This window comes from Armigeres subalbatus, chromosome 3 (genome assembly GCF_024139115.2).
Source record: "Armigeres subalbatus isolate Guangzhou_Male chromosome 3, GZ_Asu_2, whole genome shotgun sequence".
Classification (NCBI taxonomy): Eukaryota; Metazoa; Arthropoda; class Insecta; order Diptera; family Culicidae; genus Armigeres; species Armigeres subalbatus.
Window position 1 is genome coordinate 62903726 of NC_085141.1, and position 20066 is coordinate 62923791.

Sequence of the window (20066 nt, forward strand, 5' to 3'; positions counted from 1 at the left end):
ACCAATGGTACGCTTTACCCAGCATTTGCCGTGTCTTTTTTTTCAACTAATAAACGGCATACTTTTTTTTCGGTAGTTCACCAGTTGTAGTCTCAATAGACTGTTAACAAGGGTGGGTATGTGACTCACAATACTAGCAGACGACTCAAGCTATGCTGCTTACTACACGGAAGAAAAATAAGTACCCGGCGTTGAGTAATTTTCAACTTACTTTTAAGTTATTTTTTCTCTTTTCTTTCATCCACTCTTTATTCTGTTGTTAAAAACAAATGTGCGAAACAATGCATCGACGGCAGCTCGAAACGGGAAGCCAACCTTGAATTTGCTGTCCGAGGTTGAAATTGAGTGAATTAAACCTCCAGTTGAGTAAATAAAATTTACGCTAGGTACTTTTTTAACATGGGAGTCAAGGCAAACTACTTCGACGCAATTTACTCAAATTTGGCTTCCCGTACGGAAGTGCGAAGTTGGGTGGATTGAACTCACTTTTGGATTTTTTTTAGAAATTACGCGACATTATTTGTATTGTTCTTTAAAGCATCCTCGGATATTCCACGAGCAATTGTTCAAAAAGAGAAAGAATCATAAGGCCGAAGTCATTCGGCGAATTGAAATTTAGACCGAAATGGTTAATAGGTCGAAAACAGTTTGACCGAAAATGTCATTTGGCCGAAAGCGAAATAGGTCCGAACTAGTAATTTCACCGAAAAAGCAGTCTCACCGCAATATTTATTTGTTTATGTTAATGTTTATTTATGTATTCGAAAATGTTAATTGCTGAACCGGTAATATTACCAAAAATGTCGACCCGTTCGGCCAAACAACATTTTCAATCCAATGGTCCTTTTTATAATTAGTTACAACAGTGGTTCTTTCTGCAAAACGACTTTTTCGACCAAAGAACCAATTCGACCGAACGACATTTCCCATAGTAAATATGTCCATACAGTGACGTAGCCACGGGGAGGGTTTTGGACATAAACCACCCCCCCCCCCAGAGACTTAATCTTCAGATTTTTTTGGAATCGTCTCAAATTAAAAAAAGTTCTGAAAACCCCACCCAGCCCTATTTTCTGGCTTTTCAACCAAATGGCACTTTCTGCCAAACGGCATTTTAAGCCACCTTTTTGACCACATGACCAGTTGCTCATTTCGGTCAATTGGCATATTTGGCCAGATGAGTTTCTAATGGTTTAATCGTTTGTTCGGCCAAATGACATATTCAGTTAAACAACTTTCGGCCATATGACTCTCCCCATCGTTAGACCGAAAGTCATTCGAATGCCACTTGGTCGATTGTCATTTAGCCGAATTCCATTTGGCTGAATTGGACAGAAACGGTTATTGATCGAAAATAGTTTGTCAAAAAATGTCATTTGGCTGAAAGAGGCCGAAAATGCCATTGCCAAACGGGTCATATGGCCAGAAAGGTCGACCCGTTTGATCTATTCGGACAAATGACTTTTACGGCAAGATAATCAGTTTAGATAAACAACAACTGGATGCGAAAAATTCTGGATCTGTATGCTTTAGGGATTTCAATCGAAAAATTTGACGATTTTCTGAAAAATTTGAATCGGCGTGGAAAATTATAGATCAGCGGCATGAAACGGCGACGCGCCGATGGAAAATGTCGGCGGCGGCGGCGTGGCACAGTGCTGCACACCTCTATTCCGGAGGAATTTAAGGAGGAACTTCCGGGGGAATTCCGGGAGGAACCAGCAGATAAATTCCTGGATGTGCTTCCGGAGGAATCCCCAGAGGAACGGCGGACTTCCCGGAGGGGCTTCCAGAGGGATTTCTGGAGAAATTCCTGGAAAAACTTTCGGAGGCATTCTTAGAGGAATCCAGGAGGAACTTCTACATGAATTTCTGGAGGAATCTCCAGAGAAATTCCTGGAGAAGCTTTCGCAGGTATTCATGGAGGAACTTCTGAAGGAACTCCTGGAGAACTTCGAGGGGAATTTCTGGAGATGCTTCCGAAAAAAATCCGCAGAATTTTTATGCATGAACTTAACCCACGCCGCCGCCTATCTTCAATGGCGTAACGCTGCCGGGTAATAGGTATCTATCAGCCAAAATGGATAAAAATGGGAATTCCGACTGTTACGGATACTTGGGAAGTCTCATGTAAAACGCATTTGTGGTAGAAATAAGTGCTTATTGGAAAAAGTAATGTCCAACAAAAAATAAATAAATGATGGCGGCTGTAGGTTCAGGACGCTTACTAGTTGCTAAGCAATCATTTCGAGATCGTTAATTCAACAAAATTAGAAGCTGGTTAGACGCTTTTTTTAGACAAAAATAGTCTTATTCAGCTGAAAAACAAGCATCTCTTTTTCTTCTTATTGGCATTACACCCCCACACTGGGACAGAGCCGCCTCGCAGCTTAGTGTTCATTAAGCACTTCCACAATTATTAACTGCGAGGTTTCTAAGCCAAGTTACCATTTTTGCATTCGTATATCATGAGGCTAGCACGATGATATTTGTATGCCCAGGGAAGTCGAGAAGATTTCCAACAACAAAATTTTGGACCGGGGGAATCGAACCCAGCCACCTTCATCATGATCTTTCTTTGTAGCCTCGAATCTTACCGCACGGCTAAGCAAAGTCACCTAACTAAAAAACTAGCAAATTCAGCTTGACGTTTCTGTGGAGTGTCTTTATAAGAAAATATTGTATTTTTATATTTTCATACATACCGGAATAACCAGATTTGTGCCTACCGTGTTGTAGATTTAGCGTAAAAGTAATGAGCGTAAAAAGCTGTTATTGTTACAAAATTCCATCACATCTGAATGTTTATTCCTTCACTGATTAGGAATACGGGATATGAACCGATAGACATATTGATAAACACAAAAAAATGTTGTGATTCGAAAGAAAAACCTTTTCATTGATGTTGCCAGATTTACACTTTTCTATCATCGTTCAATCAACACGCTTCCAATTTTAATAGTCTACTGTGCTTATCTGTGAAACGAGTTAATTTTGAGGTTCATTTTTTTGCAAAGTGATCTACTGATGCTAATGGTCTGAATGCTATAAAACTGATAACTATCCGAATTATAGCGCTAAATGGTTCAATTAATTAAATCAGCGTAGAGTGTTCCTTATCGTTCATTCGTTTAGTAAAAACTGTGTCCAACGGTGATTAAAACAACAAAGCGTTTTGTACAACTGCTTCATAAACATAAAGTCTGCTTGTTGTCCAGTTCGGGGGTCAGTCAGGTAACTAACAGTGTGGCAGTGTTTGGCGCAATGAAGTCTATGAATGAGGCTTTTAATGTGGGAATGTGTCAAGCAGCTCGAATCGCGGAAAGCGTTCGCAAGATGAAGTGGGTGAACACGATGAAGCTGGTGATGGACAATGATTGTGCGCTAATCGTACACTTTTTGCTTTTCTTTGAGCTGTCTTCCGCAAGAGGAACATTGTGTGAACATTGTCGGACTTACTTAATCTCCTCAGGAAGACTGCATGAAATTAAAAAAAATCATTTTGTTAGTGGGGGTTCGTGGGGGTTTATCGCATAAAGGATGGAGATTGCAATGGTAAGAATGTAAAACAAAACATGGAATGTTTGAGACGACGGGAATGCGACGGGGATCGTAGAAATGACAGATAATAAGAGCAAACTCGTCTCGCCGTTGTTGAAGGGGATTTTTTCGCCGCACAATTATATCCATGAACCGTGAAGAATCCGATCATCAGTTGGAGAGAGGAATGGCATCGAAAAACCAAGAATGGAGCTGGGCGGAGCAGATAGATACGAAGCGAAGATCACCGTCACAGTTGAACGACTTGACGAGTGATTTATTTACAACGAAGTCACTTCGGTTTCGTAAGAGTCATCACATTACAGCGTACCGTGTCATTGTTTGCAAAAAAGCATAAAAATCGATCAACATTATAGATCGAAGCGACATATTGTGTTCCCGCAACCAGATAGATCTTGGCAAAGACGCAATTTGTTTCACTTCCTGCTAGATGAAACGAGATCTTTGCGGGATGAACAAGGCAATAGTACGATAAAATAATCTTAAATATGGGAAACAGTGGAGAAAACCGCCACCCTGCTCAAACATCAATTACCGCATTCCGAGCAAGATCCAACAACTTGCAGAACAAGACCGCACCGGCGACGTGGTGAACACCGTGACAAACAGATGAATGGAATAATTACTACGGAGATAACCTTCTCTGTTCAGGTCTAGTACCCTCCCAGTCGTCATATGAAGAAGGTGCTGTGCTCTGTTGGATCAGCAGAACCCTGGAGCAGCCAGCCACACATTAATCGAAAGCCGTTGTCGAGCAGCAACATTGGAAGGTGGAACGATAGTGATCGCTTATTCTGTGGTTTTGCTGCACCACCATTAGGGGCCGTACACATATTACGTAAGCACTTATGGGGGAGGGGGGGGGTCCGTCATTTTCTTACGCACCATATAAATAAAAAATCATTTGTATGGAAAAAATCTTACATGGGGGGAGGGGGGGTCGAAAAACCCAGAAAAAATGCTTACGTAATATGTGTACGACCCCTTAGGGGGGGCATTTTGATTCATTAAGAAACAAACGACAGGATTTTTGCTGCATGTCAACCCCACTCTATACTTCGTAATATCGTTTCTAGTCAGGTTTCAGTAATCCCACAATTTCTATTGATTATAACATGCGTTTGAATTCGTACACTATAAAAACGCCGATAGTGATTGAAATTAAAGATAACTACAAAAGATTGATTCACAAAAGGCTGATGAACTTGTAGCACAACTACCGGAAGACTAAACGTGTTTTTTTTTCTTTCTATATCAAATGGAGATTAGGCAGTGATCAGAATATGTATTCTTAAAGCAGTTTTAGTTCTGAATAACGATATTGAAATATTTTAGCTCTTTTTCTCAGCATGTGGATTGTAATATTACATGCACATATTGAAATCACATATTAATAGAAAACCTTTGTAGGCTGAAGGGGGGGGGGGGGGACTGCGGGGGCTATTGAATCTGAATTGAAACCCCCCAGTCAGCGAACAAGTCATGTCGAGTCGATAATCATTTCTTATACCTATTATTCTTCAACAGTAAAAAATCGTAAATCGTCGGTGCAAGATATTCAATTTTGCACAAGCATGCGAGGGAAATTTGGTGTTGGTTAGTGTTTAGAAACTAATAATTAACGTGCATGTTCCGTGACCAAAGAAATCCCTTATCGAGTTACCGTGTAAATGCTTCTACCGCAATAATAACTATGAGAAATCAAAAACCAATTACAGCGGCTGTGTGTTGTCTTTGTTAGTAGCTATGTCAAATGGAATCCGAAAATCAGATAAACTTACTGTGGGATGATCCGTTCTGTGATGGCGCTGACGATGTGGAAATAGTGCCGTTGCTGTGTCCATTGATGTGGCTGCTTCCGTTGCTGCTGCTGTGGCCATTGGTTGCTGGGGCAGTTCCGTTTCCGTTTAGATGATGTCCATTCGTTGCCTTGCCGTTGCTGTGACCGTTGGCTTTGCCGGAATCTGTGGCGTCGCTACCGATGGGCAGATTGCTCTTCATGTGATTCTTCGCTGGTGTGTAGGGACGATCGGCTTCACCGAACAGACGGTTGTGCGAATCTTGACCGGATGCACCCCGGCGTGGCGTTTCTCCTGCAAGGTGGTGAAAAGTGGATGAAGAGAAAGCCTGGTTAGTGAAGCTCTACGTTAGGCACAGATGGGAGAACTTTGAAGGTAAGTCGCATGAAGCACGGCAAAAGGTTACTGAATATTCATAAGCATGAGGTTATCTAAGATCGAATTACGGAAACGAAACAGAATCGATCTACCATATATTATGTTTATGCATGGAACGCAGGCGTCTCGAATATACTTTAAACATATCAATTCTGGCAATGAAAATGTGCATTAAGCAAATTATGGAATTAGGCATTATATTTAACGTTAAAGAGTTTTAAAGCAACTTAAAAATTAAAGCATGTAATCATTGAAATAATTGTTTTACTGTTACTTATCATAGGCGCCTATTGATAGTATAAATATTAACTGTTAGTAGCAATGGCGACGCGGGATGCTCATGTGAGTATATCAGATAGTGACTCGAACGGAAACATAATCAGCTTATAAAATTCAGCGATGAATCCTATAATGGCAGAGAAGTCTTCTTCTTCTTATTGGCATTACATCCCCACACTGGGACAGAGCCGCCTCACAGCTTAGTGTTCATTAAGCACTTCCACAGTTATTAACTGCGAGGTTTTTAAGCCAAGTTACCATTTTTGCATTTGTATATCATGAGGCTAGCACGATGATACTTTTATGCCCAGGGAAGTCGAGACAATTTCCAATCCGAAAATTGCCTAGACCGGCACCGGGAATCGAACCCAGCCACCCTCAGCATGGTCTTGCTTTGTAGCCGCGCATTTTCTCGCAGCCGGTTGTATACCAGGAGCTCAGTTCGGATCACTATCCGGTGGTGGCGGAACTGGGCTCCTCGGTCAATCGGCACCAGCAGTTACGGCGGAACTACCACCGAGTGAACTGGCAGCGTTTCCAGCAGTGCGTCGATAACACCGTTGACTACGAGGTGCGTCCGGAGACGCCGGAAAGTATCGACCGCCAGCTGTGCGCTATCGAGGAGGCGATCACGGCGGCCCGAGAGCAACACGTACCGACGGCTCGGCAGGTAAGCAACTCCTTAAACATCGATACACTCACCAAAGATTTGATTCGATTGCGGAATGTCACTCGCAGGCAGTTTCAGCGTACTGGACTGCCTGAGCTTAAGGCACGCTGCAATCGAATCACAAAATTATCAAGGCCAGAATGGTGGACCTCAAAATAACGACTTCTCGAATAAGATCCGCACTCTCCCAGATTATGCTAAGCCGTTCTGGAAAATGACCAAAATTCTAAAATCCAAGCCTCGGCCCATTCCACCTTTGATCCCACTAGACAATAATGGCTCGAAGGATCGCTTGATAACTCCTGCAGAGAAGGTCGCTGAAATAGGTCGTCACTTCGTCAGCTCACACAATCTTGGGCAGAACATCACCAGTCCTCACGAAGCAGCCGTCAACGAGCATGCAAACAACATCCATTTGATTCCCAACGACTTCTCGGAGGAGTTGGAGATCTCAACTGGCGAATTGACGGCCTATATCAAATCGTCGAAGAACATGAAGGCCCCAGGCTTCGACAGCATCCTGAATCTCGAGCTCAAACACATGAGTGCTCCGTTCTTTGAGCACCTCTCACTGATCTTTAATCAGTGTCTCCGGCTCAGCTACTTCCCATCGTCCTGGAAGTCAGCGAAAGTCATCCCCATCCGGAAGCCTGGGAAGGATCCTTCCTCTCCCAAAAGTTATCGACCCATCAGCCTTCTCTCAGGGTTATCCAAGCTATTCGAAAAAGCTATTCATCACCGGTTACTTGAGTCTGCCGAAAATCTCAACATCTTGCTCGAGGAACAGTTTGGTTTCCGACGCGGTCGGTCAACTGTACACCAACTGACCCGAGTTACCAACGTCCTCAGACGGAACAAATTTGTCTCGAAAACATCCGCCATGGCCTTACTCGATGTCGAGAAGGCATTTGACAATGTATGGCATGATGGCCTGGTGTACAAACTACAACGCTACAATCTTCCCAGCTACCTGGTGAAAATCATCAACAATTACCTGTCGGCAAGGACATTTCGGGTCTCAATCAGCGGAGCGAGTTCCAATGCGCACAACATCGTCGCAGGCGTCCCCAGGGCAGTATCCTCGGGCCCCTGCTTTTCAATCTATTCACCTCCGACATGCCAGAACCTCCAGAAGGCGGCATTCTGTCTCTGTTCGCAGATGACACATCCATCGTCTACAACGGTAGAGTGATCAGAGCGCTAGTGGCAAAACTCCAACGAGGCCTGGATGCCCTGACAGAGTACCTCACCAGCTGGAAGATCTGTATCAACGCGGCGAAGACCCAGGTCATCATTTTCCCCCACTCCAAATCCCCTAAACTTGTTCCGCCTGGGGACTGTAAAATCATCCTCAATGGCACGACTGTGGAATGGGCCAATGAGGCCGACTACCTTTGCTTGACCCTCGACAGCAAGCTTATTTTCAGGCAGCAGGTTGACAAAACGGTGACAAAGTGTAACGTCTTGTTGAAACTACTGTACCCTTTGATCAACCGCCGGTCGTCATTGTCCCTGAAAAATAAGCTTGCTGTCTACAAGCAAATCATCCTCCCTGTGATCGAATATGGCATGCCGGTCTGGGAGAGCTGCGCTAAAACCCACCACCTCAAACTTCAACGGGTCCAAAACAAATTCCTGAGGATGATCCTCAACACCCCCCCCCCCCCAGGACAAAAAAATCCGGGGTCCCCCGGCCGGCCGGAAAAAAAACCTTACATGAACGCTTTGGTGAGTGTAAAGAAAAGTTTAGGGTCCGTTGCTTGCACTCGGACCAACAAGCGCTTAGGGCGCTAGTTCCAATCTAGGTTATCAAATTTTTATTGTAAATATTAGTGTACATAGTAGTTAGGTTATCAAATTTTAAAAAACACACTAGCGCCTGCTGAAGGCCGTCATGATACATTATATTTTAAAAATTAAGTAGAAACATAAAAATAATAATAATAATAATAATTAAAATTGAAGTTGGAGGGCCAAGCCGGCCGATCACTGTACATGTTAAAAATAATTGTAGAACAAAAATTGTGTAAATAAAGAAGAATTTTACTACTACTGCCGCGCATTTTAACGCACGGCTAAGGAGGGCCCCACAGAGGGCAGAGAAGTATCTGATCCAAATCAAATGATCAAGAATGAGAACCATATTATAGATTTTTGAAAAGGCCGATGTAAGTTTTCTTCACTACGCGTACTGGGGTTAAATGAAATAGTTAAAATTGGCATTTTTTTGCCAAAATTCGAACTCACATGATTTTGCAAAACTTGAATAAGTTTTAATAAAACCAGAATAGATAACCTATTATCTATTTTTTTGTTTTAGGGTTTGAGATAAAAATGCTATATGTGTTGTGAAATCCGTGAAAAAATTGAAAAAATATCCTGATAAAAGTTGAGTTAAAATGCTAAAATAAATTAACAATAACTAGAAAAAATGTTTGAAACATAAGTTTAAAAACATTAAACATTAAAATTTTGAATCCAAGATTTATCCTAGTACCAAAGTCGGACTCGATTATCCGCAGTATCGTTTTTTTACTCCGGATATTCGCCTAGACCTAGACTGCGATCGAACCCAGGCCCACTGTGGTGAGAGGCAGGCACGCTTACCGCTCAACTACAGGCACCGTCTAAGATCATAAATCTCAATGTTTATTTATATAAATTTTATTTTTGTAGTATTACGTATGGTTGAAGAAATCATAATGCCCATCTTGTCTGTATATTCTCCGCTTATTTATTGCAAATGAAAGAGGTATAAAAATTGATAACCAACCTCTGTAAACAACCAATTTTTTAGTATGACTCATGTGTCCTGAGCAAGGATTGAATCCTAAAGAGAATGAACAAGGTTCTCACTTATCATCTCTGTATACATAGGGGAGACTGGGTAGACTTGATCCCCTGTTCTGATTTCCGATGTATCACAGCCAAAAATAAATAAACATACGCGATTTTCACACATACTTTCTAAGAAAAATAGTTTACTGATGCATGACAGTCCTCAAATTATTGTTGTTATTGATACACAATCGATTTTTTAGAGTGCTGTCAAAAATCTGCGTCTAAAATATTCGTGGGAAATTGATCCCTCTGCAAGAACTTGCTTTGATAAAATTAGTAAGGTCAGGTGCCCTCAGATTTTTTAAAAATATTTTTCTTTCAAAATACGCGCAATTTTCGAACTGCTGTGCGTATACATACATGAACGATTTTTGTAATTGAATTCGACAGCACATGCAATTTTAAAATTTGGGAAGAACTGATCCCTTTTCTATGATATCTACGCAATAAATAATTTTTCCTGCCAACACTTCATCAAATCTGTCAAATGTACAAAAAATTAGAATCCTGAGAACAGATTTATATTTTTTTTTGAATTTTTTCTCCAAATTTTTGTATGGGTGACTAATGGGGGATCAAATGTCCCCATATTGAGGCAATAACTTCTAATCCAAATATCCGAAAACTTTGATGAAATGTTGACATTTTCATCAGTACAAATCATTAAGCACATTTATGGCTTGGTGCTGTGAAAAAGCGAAAGCATTTGGTCATTGTTATGAAAAGTTATTCAAATTTTGCATGGCCAATAAAAAAATCTTTAGGAAGGTCAAAACATACAGAATAAATAAGGTTGTCAATCCAAAAAATTGCTCACCACATAAAGGTAATTTGGCTAGAGGATCTCTACTAAAAAATACGCTAGAACAAAACTACTTTAGTTCTCGATAAAACAGGGGGTGATCAAGTCTTCCCGGGGATCAAGTCTATCCACCTTCCCTTATACGATATGTAGCATACCGCGACAGACTTTTTCGCAAGCTGTCATGATAGAGAATTGATTCGGGAGGCTATACCCCATGATAATTTTTTTTTAGTAAGCTCCAAATGCGGGAGCATTAGCTCTGATGATGCATTTCAATTTGTTCTACACAGCTGTGCAGTAACCAACACGAAATGAGCGAAAACAATGCGAGAATCACCATTTTTCATTGAGGGCTTCCTATCCAATTCTGTTTTTTCGCACTTGTATACACGTTTGATAAATTTGTTATCATGGCTTGTTATGATTCGGAAGAGTTTTTGCCTCTCTTTTATCGTTGTTCGTTATCTATTGAGAGCGATTTCTGCAAACCCTGGTCCTGAGCAACCCTAGGTTTCATAGCACCAACGCACGGTATACAGAAAACAAGGTAGGCTCGTTAGAAAAATGACACTTCGAATGTGACGCATACTTAATCGCCACATATTGGAGTACAAAAGTAAGCATGCTGCGACCGTATAGCATCGTCTCGGTCCAGCTTGTGCGAAGATAGCAGTGACGTCACATGTTTACATTCAAACTGATAAACATACGTGATGAGCCTGCCTTGTTTTTTGTATGCCGTGGGACCAACGTAAAAGATCTCGTTAAAGATCGCCCAATAAAAATCGACCTTTTTGACAGGCAAATGGTTTCAAAAAGGGACAGTGAGATGTCTTAGCTCAACTCAGGAACAACAACCTAATTCCTACATGCAGTCGATGTTGTTTTGTTGATGTTTCAGGTTCATATCCCGTTGCGGTCATACAATTTTTGTAATTGAGTAAGGCGTAAAAGTGACGAAACGAGAAAGGAAATTCATCAAGTACAGGGACAGAAAAAGTCATTTCAACTACACTTAAACAGCTGACATCCAACACACAATCAAGTTGCTAGTCCTTCCAGAATTTGAAAATGCGAATGAATAGGACGGCATGTGCACGAACAGCAGCAAGCGTCGACTATTGGTGTCAGCGTTGTTTTGTGCGGTGTCAAAATGAATCTTCAGCTTGGCACATTGATATTAAATTTGAAATCTCAAAATATGAATATCAACGTTTTGAAGTCAGATTCCTAAAATGCATGCATCTGTTTAGTACATAAAGTAAAATAATCATCATTTATCGGTGCAAATCAACCGCAATTCAAAAAATTCATTTCAGCCCCGGTAGATATTCAATTTTTACGCTCGATTATCAATCGGCTATTGAGGATCGTGTGGTAAATTTGGTATGGAAGTTTGACAGCATGCTGCGAGATGTTCGTGCCTGCATTGCCGAGCGTCTGATCAAAACAAACACGAATCAATGACGAAGCTTCCTACTGAGCATCGATGTAACTGATAGTAAAACGAAGATTTCCGTCCTTGATCAAGTAGGGTAGAATACGGCATTGGCAGGGTGCGATAGTTGTTGGCACCCTCAACAATATTTGCGTTTTCCAGCAAACATACACTATTTATGAACATAATTTTGATTCAATCACACAATTTCAAGTCTAAGCTTTCATTTGAATAAGTTGTTTGTGGAAAAGTAGCAAGATTTGATGTGTTAATCACCGAAACAAATTTGCACCTACGAAATCCTTGACATTATTGCATTGCCAAAGAAAGCAGTGCAGTGCGCCTATTTCTCCTCTTTATTGCGTATGACATGGCAAATTAAGTACGTAAACTACTTTTTACACTTTATCACCACTTGATTATCACCACAAAGAGCAAATTTATGCAATATTTGCTTTATGTTTCACTAAATAAAATTGGGACTGTTCGTTTTCTTTGACAGCAGCACACTTCGGAATAGAGCGAGAGAATGTGTTTGTGAGCATATCAAACACACGCTAAAAAGATACCACGCACAATTTTATGTGAGTTGATTTTATCAAAAATACCAACAAAATATCCGGCGATGGCACTTATTTAAAAAAAATGGTCAAATACAAATGCTTCAGATTTTTTACGCAGGCCATGAATTATATCAAAAGTGATAGTAACACCGTAGTATGTTAACCGTTATGTGACTGACAGGACAGTTTTCCTTTTGCACCTTCAATACTTTCCAAGCTCATCAAAAAAATCATAACCATTCCCGTTCCTACATAGCGCATTTCAACCATAAATAATTGCCTACTTTTAGGGTATTATCTATTATTCAACTGTGTGCGTAAGAATGGGGTGGCTCCAGCGGCTAGATAGGACAGTAGTGCCCATTATTCAATATATGAAGACTTACGAGGTGGAACCGACGAGCTTCGTTTCACCTAAAATTGATTAATTCTCGGGTACTTATTCAAAAGGACGTATGTGATTTTGTAAACAAAGATTCATACGTCGATTTGTCTAATCTGATGGAACTCCCACGCAAACCAACACCACCAACAGGTAGCCGAAGCCCTCCCACCCTGTCGGAGATGATGGTTTGCGTGGGTGTGCCATCAGAGGGGGGAAATCGACGTTCTTTGTTTACAAAATCACATACGTCCTTTTGAATAAGTACCCGAGAATTATATATTTTTTACGTTATTTAAAAGACGGTTAACAATAGACGAAATTTGGAAATTTAGATTCCATTTTTTAGATTAATTTTCGATTAAAGCAGAAATTTGTACTTCATTTGTATGGGAGTCCCCCCTCCAGAAGAGGAGGGGTCTAATACCATCATAAGAATCTTTATCGTTTCCTAAAACCTCTACATACAAATCTCGCTTAACTTTTCAAAAAGACCTAAGTAACATTTTTTTCATGAATTAATTTGAATGCTGCAATCAATAGCTCTCATGTTGTTCAGTTGATTGCGCTATTCAAATCAATTCATGAAAAAAAATTTTACTTAGGCCCTTTTGAAAAGTTAAGCGAGAAATGTTCATGCCCTTTCCTAATCTATAAGGGCAGACAGACAAAAATTCATTCTTATGTGTATAGATTTGGTTTTACGTAGTTTACGTCGAGCGATTGTGTCTTGTACACAACCACCATGATTTTTTTTGATGAAACAAACATATCATGTAAGGACCGCAAAGAGCAAGTTGTATATTTGAAACTGGTTGATAGACTTTTGCTTACGATTCTAAGGCATTACAAAAGACAAAATATGTAAATCTTGGCAGCGGACAAAAAGCATATAAGTTCCCTTCTCCAAAATGGCCAACATTATTCAAACAGGTTGAAAATGGTAAAAGTTATGAAAATGTCAATATCTGAATACACTAGTACCCTATCTGCCATTCACGTCTGTTTTTTGTTGGCCGCATAAGGGTTAAATTTGTTTTACAATGTGTTTGAATGCTATTGCCTATCTGTCTACATGACATAAAATTGATGCCAAGGTTAAAAATTCATGTTTTGTTTTAAGCCAGTTTTGATAAATAATAAAGTTTGTTCCAAAATTGAGTGAAGCGAGATGAGCGTGCGGCCGATTAATATGAATGAATTTTATTACTGGAGGATATAAACAACCAGCATTCGGCACCAATACATTACCAGTTTTCTACTTCTATGTCAAGTTGCTAAAGGAAGCAAACTCATTGTTGATAATAGAAATTGCTATGCCAACAGAAGAAACGTTGACCTGTTACTTTATATTAAATTTACTGAGCTTGTGGTAAAAGCTGCTATATTTAGTGAACACCAGTCATCAAAGAATGCTAATGTAAATGCAAATGTATACCAGTTAAACTGTGCCTGTATTTTAGTGTAATTATTCATTATTTTTATCATTCAATTTGGCGAATGTCTTAGACTGCCAAGAATATGTATTTTCCCCTATATAGGCAAGATTTTTATTATCTTTTCGGTTTGCTCTTGAGAATAAAGGCATGGGGGAAAGATGTTTTTACTACAAACTACATATTCCGAAAAAAGATTCTCTTTTGAAAGAAGAATTTGAAAGACTCGCTGTTGGTAGATGTCAATTTTGGCTTATTTTGGAAATCCCAGGATTTTATGTCCCGGGATGGACTTTTTAAACCTATTGAGGCTATGAAGCAATTCTTCCATTATAATTCTTTTCAGGAGAATATTCGAAATTTCCACCGAAAAATCTTCTACACTTCTACGAGTTATTTTTGTCAACTTCCACGAGAAATTCTTTCATGGAAAAATCATTCTAATTTCCACGAAAAACTCAAACGAATTAAACTCCGAACGAATCCGAACTCAAACGATTTCACCTTCAATTTTTCACAGGGAATTGGCCAACATTATTCAGGAAAGAAGACGGCGTGCGCCGGTGGTTGAGTGGTAAAAGTGAGACTACTACCACATAACATATGTGTAACTCCGGTAGCAAATGTTGTACCCTTATAACACTTTTTATTTGTTATACGGAACATCGAAACGTCAGAAGATAGTATAACAGTATTTGATCTAACAAGGGGTCACGCGACTTATATTGTATATCTGAATACGATTTGCGTTGGAATTATACAAAAGATTTTCCCTAGTGGCGTTGGGTGTTTAGGAGCTGAAATTATTTTTTTTTAATTAATTGGAGATTGGGGTAAACAATATTAAAGTAGAAAAGAAAGGAGTTAAAGGTATGTAACTGATTTAATATTGTATTGATATTGATTCGACAAACTCGAATAAAATGCATTCTTACGCCGCGCTTGGGCTGTTAAGCAGTAAACGATGAATTTGTTTGGTGTTTGGTTGAAATATTATGTTTTTATTCGAAAAGCATATCAAAGGCTCATTCATTGTAATGAGCATATTTATTAACCGCATTTCTCAAAAATTTCCCATTTGTGGCGTCTCTCCCAGTGGTGTGGCATTGCACCCGAATTTGACTTTTTTTTCTAACATGTATGTAACCGACTTTTTGTCTTTCAAAAGTTTTCTACACTAAGTTTCCTTAAACTATCAATAACAACAAGTAGAGTTTCATTTATCGGATTATTTTGAAGAAATATCGATTTTTAAAAAGGTGATGCCTCACCTAGATTTACCCTCAGTTAAATGTTCAATTCACTGTTTTGATGTTTTCTGTTTCCTTTTTACATGTCGTTGAAGTTGCTCTACTTTTGGTAAAGAATATTCGGAATACTATCAACCCAAAAGCAATGTTCTAATAATGAAAAGAATGCCATGAAAAGAGATAACATTAATATCGTACATCGTAATAACCTATTCAGATTACGTGCTTCATGGCATGATAAATATTATCTTGATTTCAATGTTGAATCATCACATTTTAATTTTATATGTTATCCAAATTGGAAACACCTCACAGTCGCGATGCTCTTCTGCATTCTCGAAAAAACCGAAGACTGCGTATATAAAGCTTCGTTCCTAATGTAGAACAGTTCTAAGGAATATACTTTTCTACACATGTTGAATAAAATCTACATTTTTACCATGCTGACTCAAAAATATTATATCAATTTCAGAGAAATTTTATTTTCGTATGATAAACAAGTTAAAATGGATAAAAGACGAACATTTCATCAAAAATCGCCAGAACATAGAAGTTTACTCTACAAATAAATCAATTTAGATTTCATCAAATATAAATTGGTTAGTAACAGCATAGGAGAGACCTTCTTTTGGATGCAATCCGTCATTTTTAAAAACAATGTAAAAAATTGATGATAGAAAAATAAATATCATTATTATTCGGCTACAGATCTTGCGCTTTGTAGTCTTGGAAAAAAGTGTTATAATTTTCTGATCATATGGTATTTGTTTACACTTGAAAATGACAGAACGATGTTCCCGTTCCCAATTATAACAGTTTTGGCTCATTAAAAGGGGGTCAACTTTTGGATTGGATTTTTGTTCGAAGATCCACTTATGTTATGTGCTACTACTCACCCCAGCGGGGCTGGGTTCAATCCCAATCGGCACCGTTGGAATTTTCTAAGACGAAAAATGGCTGGTCACACCTTCCCTCGGACAGAAAGTGAAGCCGTAGGTCCCGGTCCATGCATGTGTTGATGGGTACCATATATGTACCGGAGCAAAGTCTGAAAACATAATGAGAGCATATCTTCTTCTTCTTCTTATTGGCAATACATCTCCACACTGGGACAGAGCCGCCTCGCAGTTTAGTGTTCATTAAGCACTTCCACAGTTATTAACTGCGAGGTTTCTAAGCCAGGTTACCATTTTTGCATTCGTATATCATGAGGCTAACAAGATAATACTCTTATGCCCAGGAAAGTCGAGATAATTTCCAATCCTAAAATAGCCTAGACCGGCACCGAGAATCGAACCCAGCCACCCTCAGCATGGTTTTGCTTAGTAGCCGCGCGTCTTTCCTCACGGCTAAGGAGAGCCCCAATGAGAGCATATAGAAAACATATTTTGATCTTGACATCAAATTGAAATCGTTTCGCCTAACTTTAGAAGGATTGAATCATCAATATTAAAATCAGTTCAATCAAACTTTGACATTAATTTACAATGTTCTGAAAACTCAGATGTAAATATATACATTATGTGGAAGATTTTGATTTTAAAAATTTATTGGAGGTAACCACTTTCCCTTCGATGGGACTCGAATTCAGACCCTCAAGCAATCGAATGCATTCTGATTATGTGAAGATGGTCAATATAAGCCACATTTTAAAGAACGATCATGTTTTGTTAGATATATAACGTAACTGTGATAAACAATTCATTTTTGTATCCGGTAGCTGTCCCCCGGGTCAGAGACACAGATTTCATGTGACCAAATAGCCATTCTTTACATCTGTTTTATTCAACTTACTTCAATTCAATTATTTTTCCTTGCTAAGGTATCAGAAAGCCACAGAAATATGCGAGAAACCAAAACTAAAGATGTAATTGAAAAAGGTGGGAATTTGAAGTAGGATGTAAGAATCATAGCTGGAGAGTTAAATAAGCTCTACTTATACATTTTAACATCTACAAATTGAAGCAAATGAAAAATATTACCATTCCAAACGATGTCTTTACTCATGTAATCAGAACTTGGTCATATTTGAACATGATGCAATAGTGTCCGGTACTTGGGGACACTTTTCTGAACTGAATTTCTGAAATCCTCGAAAAATGTGTTCTAATGATCAAGTGTATATGAATCAATAATGATCATATTTGGTGTATATGGTATACAAATAAACTTAATCCAGATAATTAGAGAGTTTTTCGCTAAATGGCTTATGTGTTCGGCACTCCCCTACTTATTTTGCTATCGGAACCAATATTAAAGTTAGTCTTCGATTTGCTTTCATTGATGTTATTTTACCCGTTAAAACGACCAAAAAGATATCAATTTAAGTTCAAGCTTTGCTCGGAACTTATGTAGGTAAATCATCCGAATTTCTTAGAGAAATTCACCCAAAATAATGCATCCGAGTTTATAAGAAAAACCCAACTTAATTCATCAAGTTGTGATACTGCCTTTCTCGCATTTAGCCAAGACACCAACCTTATATGGTGCTAATATGGTTCGATGTGCCATTTTCTTTATAACTTTTAAACGCAACAGCCAATCGTTATCAAATTCGGTTGAGGATTACTATATGAAAAGTTGTCTAATCTTTTGTACAACCACATACACACACACATACATACACATGGATAGACAGACATTTGTTCAGCTGTTCAGCTTCTATAAAAAAAAATGTTTTCGAAGTGAAATGATAGCCTTTCGGTACAAGAAAGACAAAAATCATTAAAATGTCCACAATAAATTTTCCAGAATTTCAAAAAAAAATTCCATTACATCAAAATTAAATCTTCATAGGAATTGTTTCCATTATCCAAAGCAAATTCTTCCAAATCTTAAAAAAATATGGTTACCATAATTCATCCAAATACTCTCCAAAAAATTATGCAAATTGTCAAAGGACATTCAATCAATTTTCACGAAAAATTCATTCAGATATTCACGAAAAATTCATCCGAATTTTCAAGGGACAGGCATAACAATTGCCACGGAAAATTCATCCAAAATTCCACAGATAATTAATCCGAATTTACACAGTTCAATAAGAAATTCATTCAAATTTTGACAAGAAATTCATCAAAACTTTCACCGAAAACTCATCCCAATCTCCACAGGAAGTTCATCCAAATTTCCACAAGAGAATCATTAGAATTTACACAGAAATTTCATCCAAATTTCCACGAGAGATTAATCCAACGTTCCACAGGATATTCATTCAAATTTCCAACTCACCCGAAATTCCACAAAAAAAACCCAACTGAATTCACCGAGTGGTGATACTGCCTTTTTCGTATTTAGCCAAGACGCCAACCTTATATGGCGTTAATATGGTTCGATGCACCATTTTCTTTATAACTTTCAAACGCAACGGTCGATCGTAATAAAATTCAATAGTGATCAACAAGACTTTGTCCCCTGTCGAATGAAACTTGTTGCGAGAAAATCGGTTGAGGAGTGCTATATGAAAAGTTGTCTAATGTTTTTCATAGCTTTTGTGCACACACATACACACATACATACACACGGACAGACAGACATTTGTTCAGCTCTTCGAGCTGAGTCGATTGGTATATAACACTATGGGTCACACTATGGCTTCTATAAAAAGCTCGTTTTCGAAGTGAAATGAACTTTGTTGTACGGGGAAGGCAGAAACATCCGAATTTCCAAAACAAAATTATCAAACTTGTCAAGGAAAATTTATACAAATTTCCACAGTTAGGTAATTCATCCGAATTTTCATAAGAAATTCATTCTTATTTTCATACAAAATTTATCCTAATTTCACAAGACAATCATAAGAATTGACATAGGAAACATACCCGAATTTCAAGTTTACACTGGAAATGAACTTCCACAATAAATTCTTTCATATCATCACAGAAATTTTTACCATGTTGTCAGACATTTTTTTCAGGATTTTTACAGTAAATTCATTTGAATTTCCATAGAATATTCATCCGGATTTCCATAGGAAACTCAAACGAATTTCGACAATAAATAAATTCGAGTTTTTACCGAAAATGAACTTCCACAGAGAATCCTTCCAAATTTCCACCTTAATTTATTCAAATTTTCACCAAAGATTCATCCGAATGTCTGAATATCATTCATTCCAATTTTCAAGAAAAAAACATTCGAATTTCCACGATAAAGTAATAAAAAATTGCTAGGAAAAATACATTTCCACAAAAATTTCATCAGAATTTCCACAGGAAATTCATCTAAATTTTCACAGGAAATTCATTTGAATGTCCACAAGGGATAAATTCGAATTTTCACCGAAAATGAGCTTTCACAGAAAATACTTCCGAATTCCCATCATAATCATTCGAATTTCTTCGATGATTTAATCCAACTTCCCTCGAGATAGTCATCCCAATTTCCACAACAAATTCATTCGAATTTGAACTGAATTTTTTTTTCAGGTTTTCACAGTATGTCCCCCAAATATCCCCCAAATGTTCATTCTTTCTAATGATGAAAATAACGAAAAATTCATCCGAATTTCCACAACCACGATAACGTCATTAGCATTGCCACGGGAAATTCAACAAAAGTTTCAAAAGATTGCTCCCGGGCAATTGTGTTGAACTTCCACCGAAGTTGTTATTTTAATTGGGCTATTCTTCTAAATTGAATGATATTTTTCATAATTTTGGAGT

The 20066-nt window shown here is 38.5% G+C and overlaps 1 protein-coding gene across 3 annotated transcripts in view; it reads right to left on the minus strand.

Moving 5' to 3' along the window:
• Positions 1 to 20066, minus strand: part of LOC134219249 (microtubule-associated protein Jupiter) — a 153530-nt gene that overhangs the window by 7455 nt on the left and 126009 nt on the right. For 2 of the 3 annotated variants that reach the window (XM_062697958.1, XM_062697959.1), the window contains exon 5: positions 5343 to 5654. In XM_062697958.1, the coding sequence (XP_062553942.1) occupies positions 5343 to 5654 (312 nt within the window). Of the gene's footprint in view, positions 1 to 3459; positions 3478 to 5342; positions 5655 to 20066 lie in introns of all 3 variants that reach the window. The other variant, XM_062697957.1, reaches the window with a different exon arrangement.